The sequence below is a fragment of the Hermetia illucens genome, chromosome 6 (assembly GCF_905115235.1).
Source record: "Hermetia illucens chromosome 6, iHerIll2.2.curated.20191125, whole genome shotgun sequence".
In the NCBI taxonomy this organism is placed as follows: Eukaryota; Metazoa; Arthropoda; class Insecta; order Diptera; family Stratiomyidae; genus Hermetia; species Hermetia illucens.
In genome coordinates this window covers 32,665,560-32,681,616 of record NC_051854.1, presented here as the reverse complement: position 1 = coordinate 32,681,616, position 16,057 = coordinate 32,665,560, and the positions used below count along the sequence as shown (strand labels likewise).

The window sequence follows — 16,057 nt, the reverse complement described above, 5'->3', positions numbered from 1 at the left end:
TCGGGAGAAGAATCCCCCTATGAATTTTTGGTTCCCTACATCAGCATGGACGATTCCGTAGCCATAATAAAGATGAAATCTATGAGGGATACTATGACCGTCTGGTTGTGGATAAAATCCGGTTCAACAGGTGAGCGGGTCACTTAATCCATATGGATGAGGATGATCTAGCCCGAAAAGTCTATAAGGGCAATATCTATAGTAGAAAAAGAAGACTTAGCAGATCCTCCCTGAGATAGGACGATGGCATAGACCAGGACACCAGACAGCCTTTAGAGACATCGAACCGGTGGGCCTCGACGCAAAACTGGGATGTCTGCAGTTTCTTACTAAAGCAGACCTACACCACATATCGGTTGTTGCTCCGTTGATGATGATTATCATGTTTTTAGAAGTTAGAAGTACCCGGTTTTTAGAAATCAGATGCGAGGGAATTATCGGATATGCCAATGTCTGTTATTGACTAAACCGGCCTGGTTCACGGTTGTTTGAACAATGCTGCGAATATGAGTGTCAAAAATGCATTCAAATATCTTCTCTGTATGGTATACCGAAAGAATCGGACGGTAATTCGAACATTCTGCTGAACTGCCTTTTTTCCGGTTCTTTACCTCTTGCACATTGCGATTGAAAAACACACTGAGCCAGAGTGTTGCCTCCAAGCTATTCGCTTTCAAAGGTTCAGCTGCTATGTCGTCAGCCCCCCGCCCCCCATTTTATTTGTCTGATTGTTTCTTCGATTTTTCTTGCGTTGACTTTCGCGATTGTTCTAAATGTAGACAGTGCTTATATAAGTGGAAGATGATTAAATTCTTCTGTTGAAATCTGCTTGAAATATATATTTCCGACATTTGTCCGGCATAGCTTCTCGGTCAGTAAGCAAAGCAACGTGATTAACATAATAGAAATATTTGATATCCTGTGCGAGTTGGTGTCGGTTTTTGACAAGTCGATACGAACCAATCAGTGTATATAAAAGATGTTTGTAATGGGCCGCTAGGATATCGGCAATTTCTCAATTTACAAGCGTTTTAGCGACGGAAAACTAAAGATAGAGGCGTTTCATCTGGCGGATTTTCATTTATACAAAATAATAAGAATAATGAACCGTCTTGATGATAATGAGGGTAGCATAGGCCACAAACAAATAAGTAGGCCGCTTTGTGGTTGGTATTTTTAGGCTGATATCACGTTTCTTCGGGTGCTCGCTATTCTGTCAATTTGATCATTTCTACTCTTCTCTCGCGAAATCGCAACTATTTCGTGCGCTGCGGGCCAGTGCCAAATTCTGGTGTTGGTTTGGTTCAGGCTTGCAATCAACGGCCGATTTTAAGATACGAAGGTCTCATAGTGAACGACTGGTGTCGGTGACAGTGAGAAACTGGAGACGTCTTACGACAATATAGTCGATTTGTGTGTTGCTGTTTCTAATATAAAATGTAAAAAGAAGGGACAATCGTTAAATAAACTATATATTGTCAAGTACAAGGTCATGAATGAGGGCAAAATCGACAATAGGTGTCTCGCATTATGTGTTATAAAGCTTTTACACTTTTGTGTCAAGTAGTTGCCAAAATGCGTTTTCATCGGCATCTGTTCGACCTACCTGATGCGATAAGCTGATATGTTGAAATATTGAGTGTGTGGGCTACCAAATAAACAAGTTTATACTCATTTTTACGAAACCACACCATCGAATTTCTTGTAGCCTCTTTTCCGAAGGTCTCTTGCGAGTTCCTCCTTTTTAGCAGTGAGGGTATCGCGCGCGATCATTTTTGTAACGACATTGAATACCCATTCTTGGTTGGTCTGTCGCGGAACCTGTCACCAAGAGTGATCAGGTCGGATTTATTATAGTGGCGTAGTTCAAATTATGTTTCCAAAATTATGTGTTTTTACATAAGAAAAGCTCCCAATGCCACCACGCATGGTCATTGGAAGAGGGTGGCTAGTCCAAGGTTAATATTTATTTAAGTTAAAAACAACAATTTTATGTAATACCAAGTTAAGTTTTAATTGAAAGTGGAATTAACAAGACGAAGATGAAGGAGAAGAGGGAGGAAGACGTTTACTGATGCTTACCTAGTATTTAGTATTTCCGAAAGACTGATACGTTTACGGAAATTGTTTTTCAACCACTCCCAATTCCACGGTTGTAGATGACTCTATTTCATGAAATTGTTACCAATGATTCCATTTTTATGATAGAAGAATTACTGAAGAACGGATAACCACTTTTTGTATGAATATACTCTATGAATTGGCAATTTAACGATTTTAATAACTTTATTTTTTTACAAAAAGCTTGAAAAAATTTTTAACTATAACTATATACATTATATATAACTTTCAAGTTTAAAGCTCAGTCCAAATCACTTTGTCTTTTAACTTACGAACTACTTCTAATATTATCATTTGTCCTTTTACGTAATCCTAATCTCGTGAATGAACAGCGCGGTTCCTAATATCTTTTTGATCCGATGCTCTCAAGTTTCACTTGCTTCCTGGTTTAATGGTTGTGTTTCATGTTTGGCAGCTTGTAGTTCTTGCAGTTTATCACGCTTGAAGAACCCGAGCTAAGTTCATAATACAAAACGTTTTTGAGAATGTTGGTCATGTTCTCGTTTAAATAGAAGTTACCTTATGCATTCCATAAGTGATTCCCAATAGAATCAGCAGTCCTCCGATTGCTGAGACGATATACACCCAGATTGGAGTGCTGTACAGATGGTGTTTGGAAATAGTATTGTTCGGGAAGCCTCCACTCATCTGTATGGTAGTTCTACGAAAAAGGATTATTAAGTATAACTACATACACAGAGGCAAAAATAGACAAAAATCAATACCCCTTAAGGTCATCCAATCTTGAAAGTTCTACCAACGTAGTTACTACGAAAAAGTCTTTCTCCGGTATCAAGATTTTGTTAACGATATCTAAGTCGAGGGTGTAACTGAATGAAATATTTATGGAAGCTTCCCGTTGGAAATGAGTAACAGTGAAGATAGCTTCAACACATTTGACGTCACTGTTTTCGTAGCAGTTAAAGAAGACGGTCCTGTTTATCGGTACAGTTCCGGATAGCTCTTTAGCTATTTCGGTATCTACTGGCCTTTTAGCGATACTGTCATAATCCTGGGACGATATGCTCTTCAGCGTATGGTCTTTATTAGCTGTTATCGGTTTAGGGGATTTACCTGAAATATGGTTATCGACCGTCGATTATTTCTAGCACATATTCGCGCGAAAGCTTTCAAAGCATATTGCAGTATATTTTGCTACTCACTAGAATCCACTTGAGTTGCTGCGGATCGAGCTGTAAGAGTTGGAATTAAAATAGATCCATTTTGCTTGTAAGTTATGTCCAAATTTCGGTTGTTGTATTGGGCAACGAGTGTTATGTTGTTGAAATCAATTAAAGGCAATTCTATATGCGATTTTGGTATAATATAAGCCAGCGGGATCTGGAGGGTCACCTCCATTTGCTTAACCAAACTAGGGCCAAGGTTGCGTATCTAATGGAAAATGAAAAGAGAATTAATATTATATTAGCTCCGTTATTTTGGTTGAGTATTAATACCTCAGCTTGATTTTTTATTTTCTTAAAACCTAGACCATCTTCCAAACTTATTGAAGGTGTAAGAGGTTCTCTAGAAAAACAAAGAAAGTGAAGTGTTAATTTAAGGGGGTTGTGAGCAAATGAATAGAAGTACACCACACTTCTACTGTCCGTACTTACCCTGATACTTCAACCTGACTGAACTCCGTAAACAATATAACGTCTTCTACAACGTTATCTATAGGATTAGATTCGTTTCCAACACTGAATACTTGCGCGCGGATAACGGCTTTTGTACCTTGTAAATTCGAACTGTCGAAGCTGATTTCTATGGATGCCTTTGAAAGTACAATAATTAAGGCGTGTCATTTTAATACTATTGTAATGACCTACAGTTTGCATGTTTCCTAAAGGTCGATAATCATTGAGGTTGCATTGAAGGGTAGCGACACGTAGTAATGAACATGCAGATGGAATCCTTGTAAATGGCATATTATTTGATGAAGTTATATTGATCTGAGGTAAATATGCATTTTCTCCTTCATTTCGAATTATGTATTTGACTATGATATTATCCTTGCTTCCGAGTATAAAAGGTGACCTTGGAAATAAAAAAAAGTTTATGAATATTTTTCCAATGATAACTGCGGGATGAACAGAAAAAATTAAGAAACCTTATATAAACAATAATTTGGACTATATATATATGGTTGTAATGGTTGCAATACCAAATAGGGCTGGCAATATGGCTGGAGTTGTTGTCCCTTTCTTACTCTGCGACCTGCCACTTACACTTTCTAATCAACATATCCATGGATATGAAACCCGCACCTTTGCGAAAACCTACGTTGGAAGTTTTGTGAGACCAGAGTACCACGATTACATAGTGTTACGTACGCAATAATTGTGGCCTCACGTTGGGCGCCAAATCTGACAGATGACACAGTGGTCCTGCGGCAACCCAAACCAAACTAATTTTTCAACTTTTCTCTTTCAATATGTTGGGAATCCTAAATAACTAGCAGGACTGACGCTTTCCTGGGGAGGTTAGCGCAAAATCAACTCAATCCAATTCATAATTAATTAATAAGAAATCATATCGATGTTTTTTTTTCACGTTTGAACAGGTTTGCCTTTTTCTTTATAAATAATATTAAAAAGATTTCGTTAACAATTTAGCTCTTAACTCAGGGAATTTTCAGTTTTTGACAAATATAATTACAAAAAAAAATATATAAATCCACTTTGTTAATTACATTGAAAACTTAGTTGTTAGAATATTGGTGTACACTTGCAACGTGTGTAGTTGATCTTTCGGTCAGTTGTTCAAAATTGTGCATTACCTTTCATTACATATATTTCAGGCAGTTTAGATTTACTTTTCTCGTTACTTTATATATTATTGTTGCTGTATTTCTCTTATTATTGGTAGGTGTCTGAAACTGAATATTCTTCTTGTATAGCAAACTAAGGTATCGTCAGATGGATACAAGCGTTCAACGTTGGAAATTAAATTTGTTTTCCTACGTCCCCTTTTAAACGTTAATCGTTTCGCTTGTATAATAAACTATGGACTAGTATTGTATAGTTTAATCTTAGCGTCCCATTTGTAAATGAGATTCATTGCAAAAATATGGAGAATTTTTTTTGTTTTTGCGGAAGATATTCTTCCTCTACATATAACTTACAGCTTTAGTTTCGGAGTTTAATTGGTGGTAATAGGAAAGTTTTAGCTCCAAATCGAGATTAATGAAAACCCGTCCAGATAAAAGCACATAACCAAGATGCAATTCAATTTTGGCATTATATGATAGTTACCAGCTTTTCCTTGTTCTCTTTAACCTTGAGTCTTGCGTTTCATTTGTGCTTCTTTTTCCTAATCGAACCATCTTTACGAAAGCTGCGTAACCATGAAAAATACCCTTACCACTAGCTGACAACTCTACCCCAACACACAACAACGTTTTTTTTTAAATTTTCACGCTTGTAAGTTTCTTCGATTAATGGCCGTTCAGCCAATTGAAATTTCCGCACAATACGAACTAATTCATGAAATATTGATAGACTAGGGTTAAAATTTTACGTTCTTATAAATATGAAAGTTATTTACAGCAGAAATTTCTTATATACTGTGGTATTTGGCTTGGCTTGTTTATACCTGTGTGATGTTCTAGTAATATGCCAGACGATGGACGACGCAATCTCTAATAAATATGGCGGATTTGATTCTCAATAGGTCTTGGATATTTTCACAATACTTTTCCTGAGACAGTCATTACTTTGATAAATTTCAGCTTATATTTCTCTTGCGAAGTCGGTGGGCTATTTGATTTTTTTCTTCACAGGGGCGAGTCGAAGATTTCTGCAAAGTATGTGCAGCAATCCGGTTGTCAAAGGGTAGTATAAGTTCTAGAGCAAAACGTCGATGGACCCGGAAACAACAACGGAATAACGATTTACACATTTTCTAATGGAGCGTGCAATTCTGGGGCAGGCCGAAAGCTTAGGTAACAGCATGCAAGAGATGCGCTGCACAGGGATCGGTTTCCTGAAAAAGAGTCACTACACCATATATTATAGCTGCTGCTGAGCCTGTCCCAAACGGAACGGAAGAATGCCGCACACCGAGTAATGTTCTCAAAGAACACGAGCACACGCGGAAACTTATCACGAACTCCGTCGAGCGGAGAAGCCACTTCACAAACGGAAAAAGGGACTCAAAAATTACAGGGAGCAACCGCACCAGACACGGAAGTTTTACCAACAAGTCAATAGGATGAAGCCTTATACACCTCGATGCTCATCTGCCGAGAAAAAGAGGCAAATCCAATTTCAGATAGAATGAGCATATTGGAGCGATGGGTTAAGTATTTTGGTGAACTGCCACGACCAAGCGTGGAAAAAGTAGTCCGTGCAGTTCATCGGATCAAAAACCATAAGCCGCCAGGAGCCGATGGAAATACAGCCGAATTGATTAAATATGGAGGCAACCAACTGCAGCAACGTGTGTGGCAGCGAATCAATGCCTGACGACTGGCAAGGAGGCATTATCTGTCCCATACATAAAAAAGAAGATATAACGCCGTGCAGCTATTATAGAGGTATCACGTTGCTGAGTACCATCTATAAGATATTCTCCGCTATCTTTCTAGGCCGGATAGCACCATATGCCCAGAACATCATTGGTATATACCAAAGAGACTTCGCCACGGACATCAGATGCACCATTTTTTCATTGACTTTAAAGCCGCCTATGATAGCATATTTCAGAATTTTTTGCGAGGACTTAAATATAGTAGATTCTCTTACTTTCAAATGTCCTGTGAGTTGGGGCTTATGAATACCCTCGAAGCCTTCCCTGCTTGTCGTAATAAGTGATTAAAAGGGAACTTTGTGAGCTGGGCTAGCAATCTGCTAATTTCAAAATTTTACTGCTACCGAAACGCCTTGGATAGGAACTGACCTCACGGATACGACCTTTGCCTATCGAAAACGGATTATGATTGGTTTGGACTGGATTGGATTGTCCACACGCTCTTCAATAATGATAGCAAAGGTCCTCAGAATGCTCGCTTTCTCCAACTTGAGCTAGAACTCCAATAATATAAGTCGGATATTCTGGCCCTAAACGAAGCGCCGCACTAATGGCAATGTGTTTCTGAATTTTGGAAAACCAAATGGCAACAGACGCGAATGGGGTGATAGGCGCGTTCTCTTGATCTGGGAGCCGGTTTCTGAAAGACTTCTAACCGCAAGATTCCGATCTTGGTTAAGGAGCATCACAATTGTACAGGAAAGCAGATACCTTTGCCAGAGAGTGGAAGAAGATGATTGTCAAGATGTCAATCAGGGGATCCGTTTTGTGTTTTACAATTGGAAGGGTATGTGCGTTATTCCTGACGTCGCAAAAATAATAGGTAAAATAATTCTGGAACGCATGAAAGAACATCTCGAAAGCTTGGTCGAAAGAGAGCAAGCTGGTTTCCGCTCCGAATCCTTCTGCATTGACAACATCAACACTCTACGGATCATTTTGGAACAATGTGCGGAATTTATATCCCCGCTGCAGCTGTTTTTCATCGTCAGTCAGGTGTTCTCGGAGGATTTTCAGGTTCAAAGCGGAGTCTGCCAGGGTTGAATCCTGTGATCGATATTGTTTCTTCTTGTTATCAGTAACGTTGTTCATGCTGCCTTGTTAAAAGGATGTGGAGAAATTGAACGTACGATGACATTTTTCCTCAAACACCTCGACTATGCTGATGGCATCTGTTTGCTCTCTCAGCGGCTCATGGACCTTGGCCAAATAGTAGGACTGAAGGCAAACACCAATAAAACCAAGGTTCTCACTCTGATGGGTCATCGCACTCTCCCTATCTGCATTAATGGGCAGAACATCAAAGGTGTCGATTAATTTGTATATCTAGGTAGCGTGGTTTCTGCCGACTGTTGCACCGAACTCGATGTTGCCCGACGCATTAATAGCGCTAGATCCGCTTTCGCTGCCCTGTTTAAAATCTGATAATGCAGTTATCTCAATACCAAGATCAACTTGAGACTGTTCTCTGCTAGTATTCTTTCTATGTTGCTAAATAGAAAGTAAACTCCACTGTTACCCGAAAACTCTAAGCTTTCGTTAATATTTGTCTGCGCCATATTAGCGGAGTATGGAGGCCTGAAACTTCTCAAACGAAGAACTTGGCCGGCGCACAGGCCTGGTACCCGAACGCGATGTGATTGGAAGACGGAAGTGGTAGTGGATAGGTCACACATTAAGGAGGGTCGTCAATTGTACTGCATCCATTCTCTCAAGACGTGGGTGAGTGAGAGTGAGACGAGTAGGTAGGTTTCGCTCTCAGAACCTATCCAATCGAATAATCAGAAAAAAAAACATTGTAGTGCAGCTATATATAATCTAGGCCTCAGGCTACATCCCGTTCCGGTATCTCTACAAATAAAGTTAGTAATAGTGTATTTTTATATTCTGGAAATTTGCCAGAAAATCTCCCTTATGTTCATCCCAGAAGTACTAAATTTGATATCAGCATAGGCGATAATATAGGATATTATTCTGAAGCTTGAAGGCAAGTCAATGATTATTAACTAAGTTCTAGAAGGTTAACATTTCGCATTTCAGATAAATTCATTGCACCCTAAGACGTGTATAACGTCATTATTACATAAATTGCACTTATATGACTGGGATTGTTTTAAGCCAGTGTGGCTGTGGAGACCAAACTGTTCTCTATTTCTGAGTATGAGCTCTTAATGTAACTGTTCACGTTTTGATTGTAAGGTTATCAATTCAACTGCGCTGTTCATAATAACAATAAAAGTGAAATAAAAAATATATAAATTCCTTATACTCCTCAACCACATTTATCCCCTGCGGTTTATATAGAACACCTCTTGTCTGTTCAAAATTCAACTCGAATTCCAAAATTGAGATAGAAAATTTAAGTGCTGAGCAGGTTGATTGCTTTTAAGAGAAAGGTAATCTCTAACTCCAATTTCCTTTTCAGATTATATTAGATTATTATTTATTATTATTCTGTCATATCAGAAATTAATAGAAACTCGCCGGTCAAGTTACCAAGATTCACTGAAGTACCAACTGAAAACCAACACTATCGCCAAATTGTCATTTTTTGGATAGGTCCGATCGAACTGCAAGCTCTTAAGCACTAACCCATTTCAGCTTCTCGTTAAGGTTGTATTCTAGTAATAATAATGCAACAACTAACTTACTTGATGCCAAGACTCTTAAGTTTCAAGTTCGCTACACATGTTTCATTTTTGCAGCCAGTCATGAATGCGATTTTCTGTGAGACAAACTTGGGATCTTCAGGATCAGCTACTGCGCAAGTTTCACAAAATGCTGAAAATTTATGGTTTATTTCACTTTCTTCAAAAGGAGATTTCCTTACATACCATTAACATTCTGGATGCTGTTGGCCAAACTATAATACAAATCGATTTCTACTGGTCGGAAAATATCTCGAAGGGAGACTTTCACTGTAGCGTCGTATATTTTACATTGGGTTTGAGCTTTTGCCACCGCTTTAAATGTTGTATCTGTAGTAGGCACTTGAAGCCTCTTTAAAATCGGGTCGAATTTTACACTGAAATTAACTTCTTGCGCGGTTACATTTTTGGATCTAGTCTGTAGTGACCAACAAATTTTGATTTGAACCTTGTTTTGGTCGATTTGAATTTGCCGGCTTGGTGAATCAATAGTTCCAATAATTTTCACAACTGGATAGCTACGATAAACATACGTTGCATCGAGCCCTGGCTCTCCAATTGCTAGATCTGAAAAACGGAAATAGAAGTTTCCATAAGTTTCTAATTAATTTCGCTAAAGATTCATCCATTTCGGAATGAAAAAAGAAAAAAGAAACGTCAATAGATTTTTAACGGTGAATTAACAATCACGTATCTCAGGGAGTAGGTGCGAAGGCAATTGAGCGCGGTATATTTTTGTAAATGTTTTCTGTCACACTTATATTAAAGAACATAAAGTATGGCCAAATTAACTTGCAACATGCCAACGCCACTTCCTTTTTACCGGCAGTAAACCTGACAAAGTTGAAAGAGTGACCTTATATATTGCTGGTAGAAAATCCATTGGTTGGGGTAGGAACTTGTAAGATGAAAGTTTTGCAATACCGAAAGCCTATGTCCTGATATCAAATTTTTGAGAAGTAACCATGCAGAAACAATTCTGTGCTCGGGGGCTACATAGAAAATCATCGTTGCCACTATGTACCTGTCCTATGATCCTCTGTGCCCTCCAACGATGCAAAGCCGAAGGGATCTGGTAGCATATCCAGAATTAAGTCTTGATCTACTTCGCATTAAAGTGCAACTCTCTGGCGACTTTGGCCATTGAAGCTCTATTCGGAATTCTGAATCGCATACTTTTGAAGATACTCGCCCTATTACTCGAAGTAAATGCTATAATACTAAAGAACTGTTGAAACTGAGGAAATCAGCCAGATCACACTTGAGGACTATCCAAACGTAAAAACTTTGAACAAATTGTTATAGCATTATTTCGTTGAAATGTCTAGAGAGATTGGTTTAGTAGTGAGTAGTGCAGAGGCAAAGATGAAAGGAGCTCTGCCAACTTATGGTAGCGTTTTTACTGTAAGGCATAGCATAGAGGACGAAACGGGCATAGAATTCTCATAAATCTGTTTAGTGGAAGATATTGTGACGAAAATTACCTTGAAAATATTTGTCAATTAAAATCGTAGTAATGATAATAACGAGGACACCAAAATCGTATAACTGTAAACCGAATATTTAGTTAGAATCGAGAATACTATACACAGGAGGTGAAACTTCTCAAAAAAAGCAGGACAAAAAATGACTCACCCGGTTTGTGCCCCAGTCAAGATCGCAGTGCATTTTGTGCAGGCGTTAATGGATTGTCTATGATGTTTCTATAGCATTTCTGGGTGTGCGAATAAATGTTTCTAAGCAACCAGCTATAAAAAATAAATTCATAATTAAAATAGGAAATTGAGGAAGTGTCATTGCGATGTTATTCGGATCGCCGCCTTCTACGATTGGTTCTGGCACCAAGGTGGAAAATTTCTATATCAAACGCGGTCAAATGCACTAACACCATCACACAAATGTATACCATTATCAAAGTTGTAATTTTGAAGAAGCTTTTAAAAGCTTTTAAATATCCTCTTTTACTTTCAGCAAATTTTAGTTGCGTCATGCATACACTTTAATTTACCGTGTAGTTGTGTGCATCTGAATGGGACTTTCAAGGTTCTACCAATTGCTAGGCGAAGCTACTGTAACCGTGGGACATCCAGTGGAGTTGTTTTCAAAGAAGCAAGGATAACAAAATTAGAACCGTTTATGGAAAACTGTGTCCGATATTGAATGTTGATGAGTCAAGGGAAGAATTGCAAAGAAAAATCAGCAATATAAGTAGGTTATGTTTTTAATAAAAACGAAGTTGGTAAAAATCGCAATTAAATATCATTTGTGATACGTTTTTTGACTATTACCATATGTGCAGTTGCCAATGGACCCTACAAGCAATGCAACGTAGGTTAGTCCAGGTGGACTTTGAAGTAGATTTACTTTCCATACATTCGATGTGCGTCGGATGCAATGGACCACTACGCTCTGGGTGTTCAGGAGTGGAGCCTTTCCTCGATTTCATATATATACACACACCACATGCACATGAAATTCGATAGAAATATCGTGAGTCCGTAGAATGCCCTCATCCTTTAATTTTAACGAGAGTGACAATGGTACGACATGCTGGGTTTTATTATAGTCAAATAGAACTTTATACTATTATACTTTATCATTGTGCTATTGTCTGCTAGTAAGCTTTCGTAAAAATAAGTCTTAACAACGATGTGGAGTTTCTGTCTTTCACATAAGCCCGCTCTTCTGATCTGAAATCCTAACTACGAAATTCCGGTTAATACTGTGGAGCACCAAAATGGTATAGTACTATGCATCTTCAAAGACTGGAATGAAAAAGAAAAGGGGGCTTGCTATGAGAAGTGAAGTCCGAGAGAGGATTCGTGAACATGAGAATGCCATCATACTGGAACAACTAAATCAAGGTGAGTTTTGTCAGCTCAAGTCAAGTCAATAACAGAATGGCAATGTTTGGCAACATTTGTATTGTTGATGAATTTTATTAATTTGACTCACTTGAAGCACATGGGCAAATTGAATGGGTAGCAATATATTTCCTCAACCTCTCCTCCAAAGGAGGCTTGTTTCAGAAAGCTGGAGAGTCTGAATGGGTAAGAAGCCCCATATTGTTTCAGTGAGTAGCTCTAAATATTGAATTACACGGTTGGGATTTGAGTTGAAGTGCCAGAAGAAACTACGGTTTCTGACGCGGGCTCAACTCTCATACTAGTTAGCGGTGATTTACCAAGGGTGACGGCATCGATAGAGTGCGCACGAAAAATAAGAAGCGACGAAAAGTGGCAGAGTGTCATTAGAGAAGGTGTTTTTGAACGCAGTGCAATTGAGTGCATGGTGTGTGGAAGTAAGCAAGATTATTATTCGATTTTATTTCATTGTAACGAACTTCCAAACTGGAGGCTGGAAAGCAGGGGCAACTAAACAGTACATCATATACCGCTGGTCTATTTTAAAGAAAAATTTAATGGGGGACCTGAAATTGGTAGTTTCTGAGAATGGGTTCGTTAAAAAATGGTCACTTTCAACCCCCCGCACTCCCCACCCTTCCAACAAATGTCGAAAAGTACTAATCGAGACCTTTAATTTGATACCCCACACGACTATTTTTGATGAAAAAAAATTTACCCCCACTCCTTTTGCATGTATGGGGACCCCCCACTTAAATTCGACGTAAAAGGATGTAACTCACTATATGCGTGAGCGTTCACAGTTCCCACCTTTCTACCAAATTTGGTGAAAATGGGTACAACCGTCTCTGAGAAAAATGCGTGTGACGGACAGACAGACAGACAGATCTTCCCCTTCCGGAGGAAGCCACAGTGGTGGGTTACGCTGACGACATAGCGTCGGGGGGGCCACGGCATACCTCTAGGTTGCTTATAGCCAGGGTGGTGACCTCAATCATGCTCTATGCGACCCCAGTTTGGAGCGAGGCATTGCGGGTGTCAGTTAACACTAGCAAACTGAATGCAGTCTACAGGAGGACAGCTCTGAGGGTATGCTCTGCCGTCAGGACTGTCTCAGATGATGCAGCATTCGTCATCTCTGGAATGATGCCGATTGACATCGTGGCAGATGAGATGGCGAATATATACCAAGCTAAGCCAATCTCTCCCTTATCGCAGACGAAAAACGCTGAGAGGGAGAGATCCATAAATAGATGGCCAGAGCGGTGGAAACGCTCGGGAAAGGGTCGGTGGACTCACAGGCTCATTCCTGCCATCAAGGAGTGGTTGGAGAGACGACAGGGTGAGATTAATTAAAATCTCACCCAGTTTCTCACGGGACATGGAGAATATCTCCAATACCTTCATAGGTTTAAATTGGAGACCTCACCCGACTGCCCAAATTGTGAGGGAGTCCCAGAGGACGCAGAGCATGTATTCTTCCACTGTCCGAGATTTGTGGAAGAAAGGAGGAATCTAGAGGAGACTCTCGGAGAGGTGCTGGTACCAGAAAATCTGGTGCCGAAAATGCTAGCACATCAAGAGAATTGGGATGCGGTCAACTCCATGATCGCATCTATTCAAGATAAATTGCGAAAGGCAGAGGAAAGGAGAAAAGCGCGGTCACGTGCGCCGCGTATAGAAGAAATGGGATTAAGCTAGAGTGAGCTGACTCCGCCCCGTGATGTAATACCTTATGGTGGTTCCGCGGGGTAGGGAGGGAGTCGGGGGTGGTTTTAGTGGGTTAAAATGCCACACGCTGGTGTGTCCAGACCAGTGTATTTTGAAGATTTCCACCTCCTCAAAAAAAAAAAAAAGACAGACAGACAGTAAACCGATTTAAATAAGGTTTTTTGTTTACACAAAACCTTAAAAATGAACTGATTTAAACATCCGAACCATTCGGAAGTCATGCTTCGACTGACAACACAATGGCAACTGCATCTATCATCAGTCCAGCCGGATAGGCAGATTTGATTTAAAAATTCAAATATTCATCACTTCATCAGTCATTGCAATAATTTTGTCATTCTGACTGGTTCCAGACTTGTAAAATACTGATTGTCAGTCTTGCGGTTTTGAATGAAGTGTTATAATAGACTTCATGGCCCAAATACAACTGAATTTTCGTGCCAACAATAATATAATAAAATCCCAGGTGGGAATAGTGCTTCCATTATATCTGCGTGCTGACGCTGTAGATTCGTGGCAGCGTGCTTTGGTTCCCCTATGAACTTCCAATAAACCGAGTACTGGTCCTTCGCCATTGCGCACTATGTTGTCCCAGGGCGACCGTCTAGTTGGCCAGTCTGGAATAGAGGTTTTCCTTGATGTGTTGATGAAAGCTTGGCATTTTCAGTACTTTCCATGTTTTACCCCAATATACCAGCACAGAGAGAATATTGACGCGGAACAACCTCAATTTGATATTGGTTTTAAGAGGCAATGCAAAAGTGGATTTAGCATTGATAATACTTCAATCGACATCAAGTTTGGTCCCACCATTGGCAAAAACAATGCTTCCTAGATGTTTAAACTGTTCAACGCCTTTGATGTTCTACCCAATGCGATGACCAGTTAAACTGAAAACCTTGTTTTTAATTGTGCTTGACTTCAGTCGAACGCTACTCGCCTCCTTCCCCAGAGCTCTAACGACAACCAAAGATATCAGTGACAAAATATAACCCTTGCCGAATCAGCTCCCCATTGCTCTCGAATTTTATCTTAGTGTCACACGTGTCATTTTGACCCATCGAATGTCATTTCCATAATGGCTATTAGTTTCAGCGGAACCTCGAATTAACGTTGCCGAAAGCGTCTTCGAAATCAATGAAAAGTATATTTACGAATGAGTGGAAGTGGTAAATGTTTCTCACTCCTCTAATAATGACTAATAAAGACCTTTCATTTCAAATATGCAAAAGCATAGAGTGTACAACAGACTGACCAACAACACCTCAAAACTTTACAAGGTGTCCCGTTTATGATGGTACAAATTTTAATGGTGGATAGTAGCACTTGTTTAAAAAAAATTGGTCCATGGAATGGGCACTAAGTGACTTTGCTTCATATCAATGCCACATTTCCTGGCAGTTAATGCATAATATTCCTAAATTTTCCACAATTAAACCCATTATTTTTACATGTCATTTGAAAGCTAACATCATAAGGCAACTTTTACTAACTTTGCATGTTTGTAAGTTTCAAGTACCATCACAATAGTGTCTATCGAAATTTAGATAAAAAATCAATTTTGAAATTTCTTTAAATTTACACAGTCTTCAAAGCGAGGATAACCTTTTCAAAAAGATATTCATTTACGTAGTTTTCAAAAATGGTATCAAATCTGGGATTAAATTATTGAGTGAATGGGAAATTGTAATTTTTTGGGGAAAGTCAAGTTTTTTGACACTATTCACGAAAAACGCTATAGCTCTGTAATGTTAAAAGACAGAGTGCTCATTCCATGGGCCAATTTTCATCAAACAAGTGGTACTGTCCACCATTAAAATTTGTACCATCATAAACGGGACACCTTATATACTACAGGGTGCGGCAGCATAACTTCCTTTTTTCAAAACTCAATAAAAACCATTGTATGCATCGGTTAGAGCACAAGGCTGTCGTACGGAAGGTCGCGGTTCAAATCTCACTGGTGGCAGTGGAATTTGTATCGTGATTTGACGTCGGATACCAGTCGACTCAGCTGTGAATGAGTACCTGAGTTAAATCAGGGTAATAATCTCGGGGGAGCGCAATGCTGACCACATTGCCTCCTAGTGTACCGTTACGGTCTTGAATGAAGTGCTCTAACACACTTCAAGGCCCTGATCCAACATGGATTGTTGCGCCAAC

General features: G+C 39.4%; 1 protein-coding gene across 3 annotated transcripts in view; it reads right to left on the bottom strand.

Moving 5' to 3' along the window:
- Positions 1 to 2,475: 2,475 nt before the first annotated feature.
- Positions 2,476 to 16,057, bottom strand: part of LOC119659886 (integrin alpha-PS3-like) — a 56,568-nt gene continuing 42,986 nt past the window's right edge. For all 3 annotated transcript variants that reach the window (XM_038068206.1, XM_038068205.1, XM_038068207.1), the window contains 9 exons: positions 9,486 to 9,866; positions 9,303 to 9,432; positions 3,951 to 4,158; positions 3,738 to 3,895; positions 3,579 to 3,648; positions 3,285 to 3,513; positions 2,847 to 3,195; positions 2,641 to 2,782; positions 2,476 to 2,576 (listed from right to left, as the gene is read on the bottom strand). In XM_038068206.1, coding sequence (XP_037924134.1) covers positions 2,487 to 2,576; positions 2,641 to 2,782; positions 2,847 to 3,195; positions 3,285 to 3,513; positions 3,579 to 3,648; positions 3,738 to 3,895; positions 3,951 to 4,158; positions 9,303 to 9,432; positions 9,486 to 9,866 — 1,757 coding nt within the window. In that variant the 3' untranslated portion in view covers positions 2,476 to 2,486. The remainder of the gene's footprint in view (positions 2,577 to 2,640; positions 2,783 to 2,846; positions 3,196 to 3,284; positions 3,514 to 3,578; positions 3,649 to 3,737; positions 3,896 to 3,950; positions 4,159 to 9,302; positions 9,433 to 9,485; positions 9,867 to 16,057) is intronic.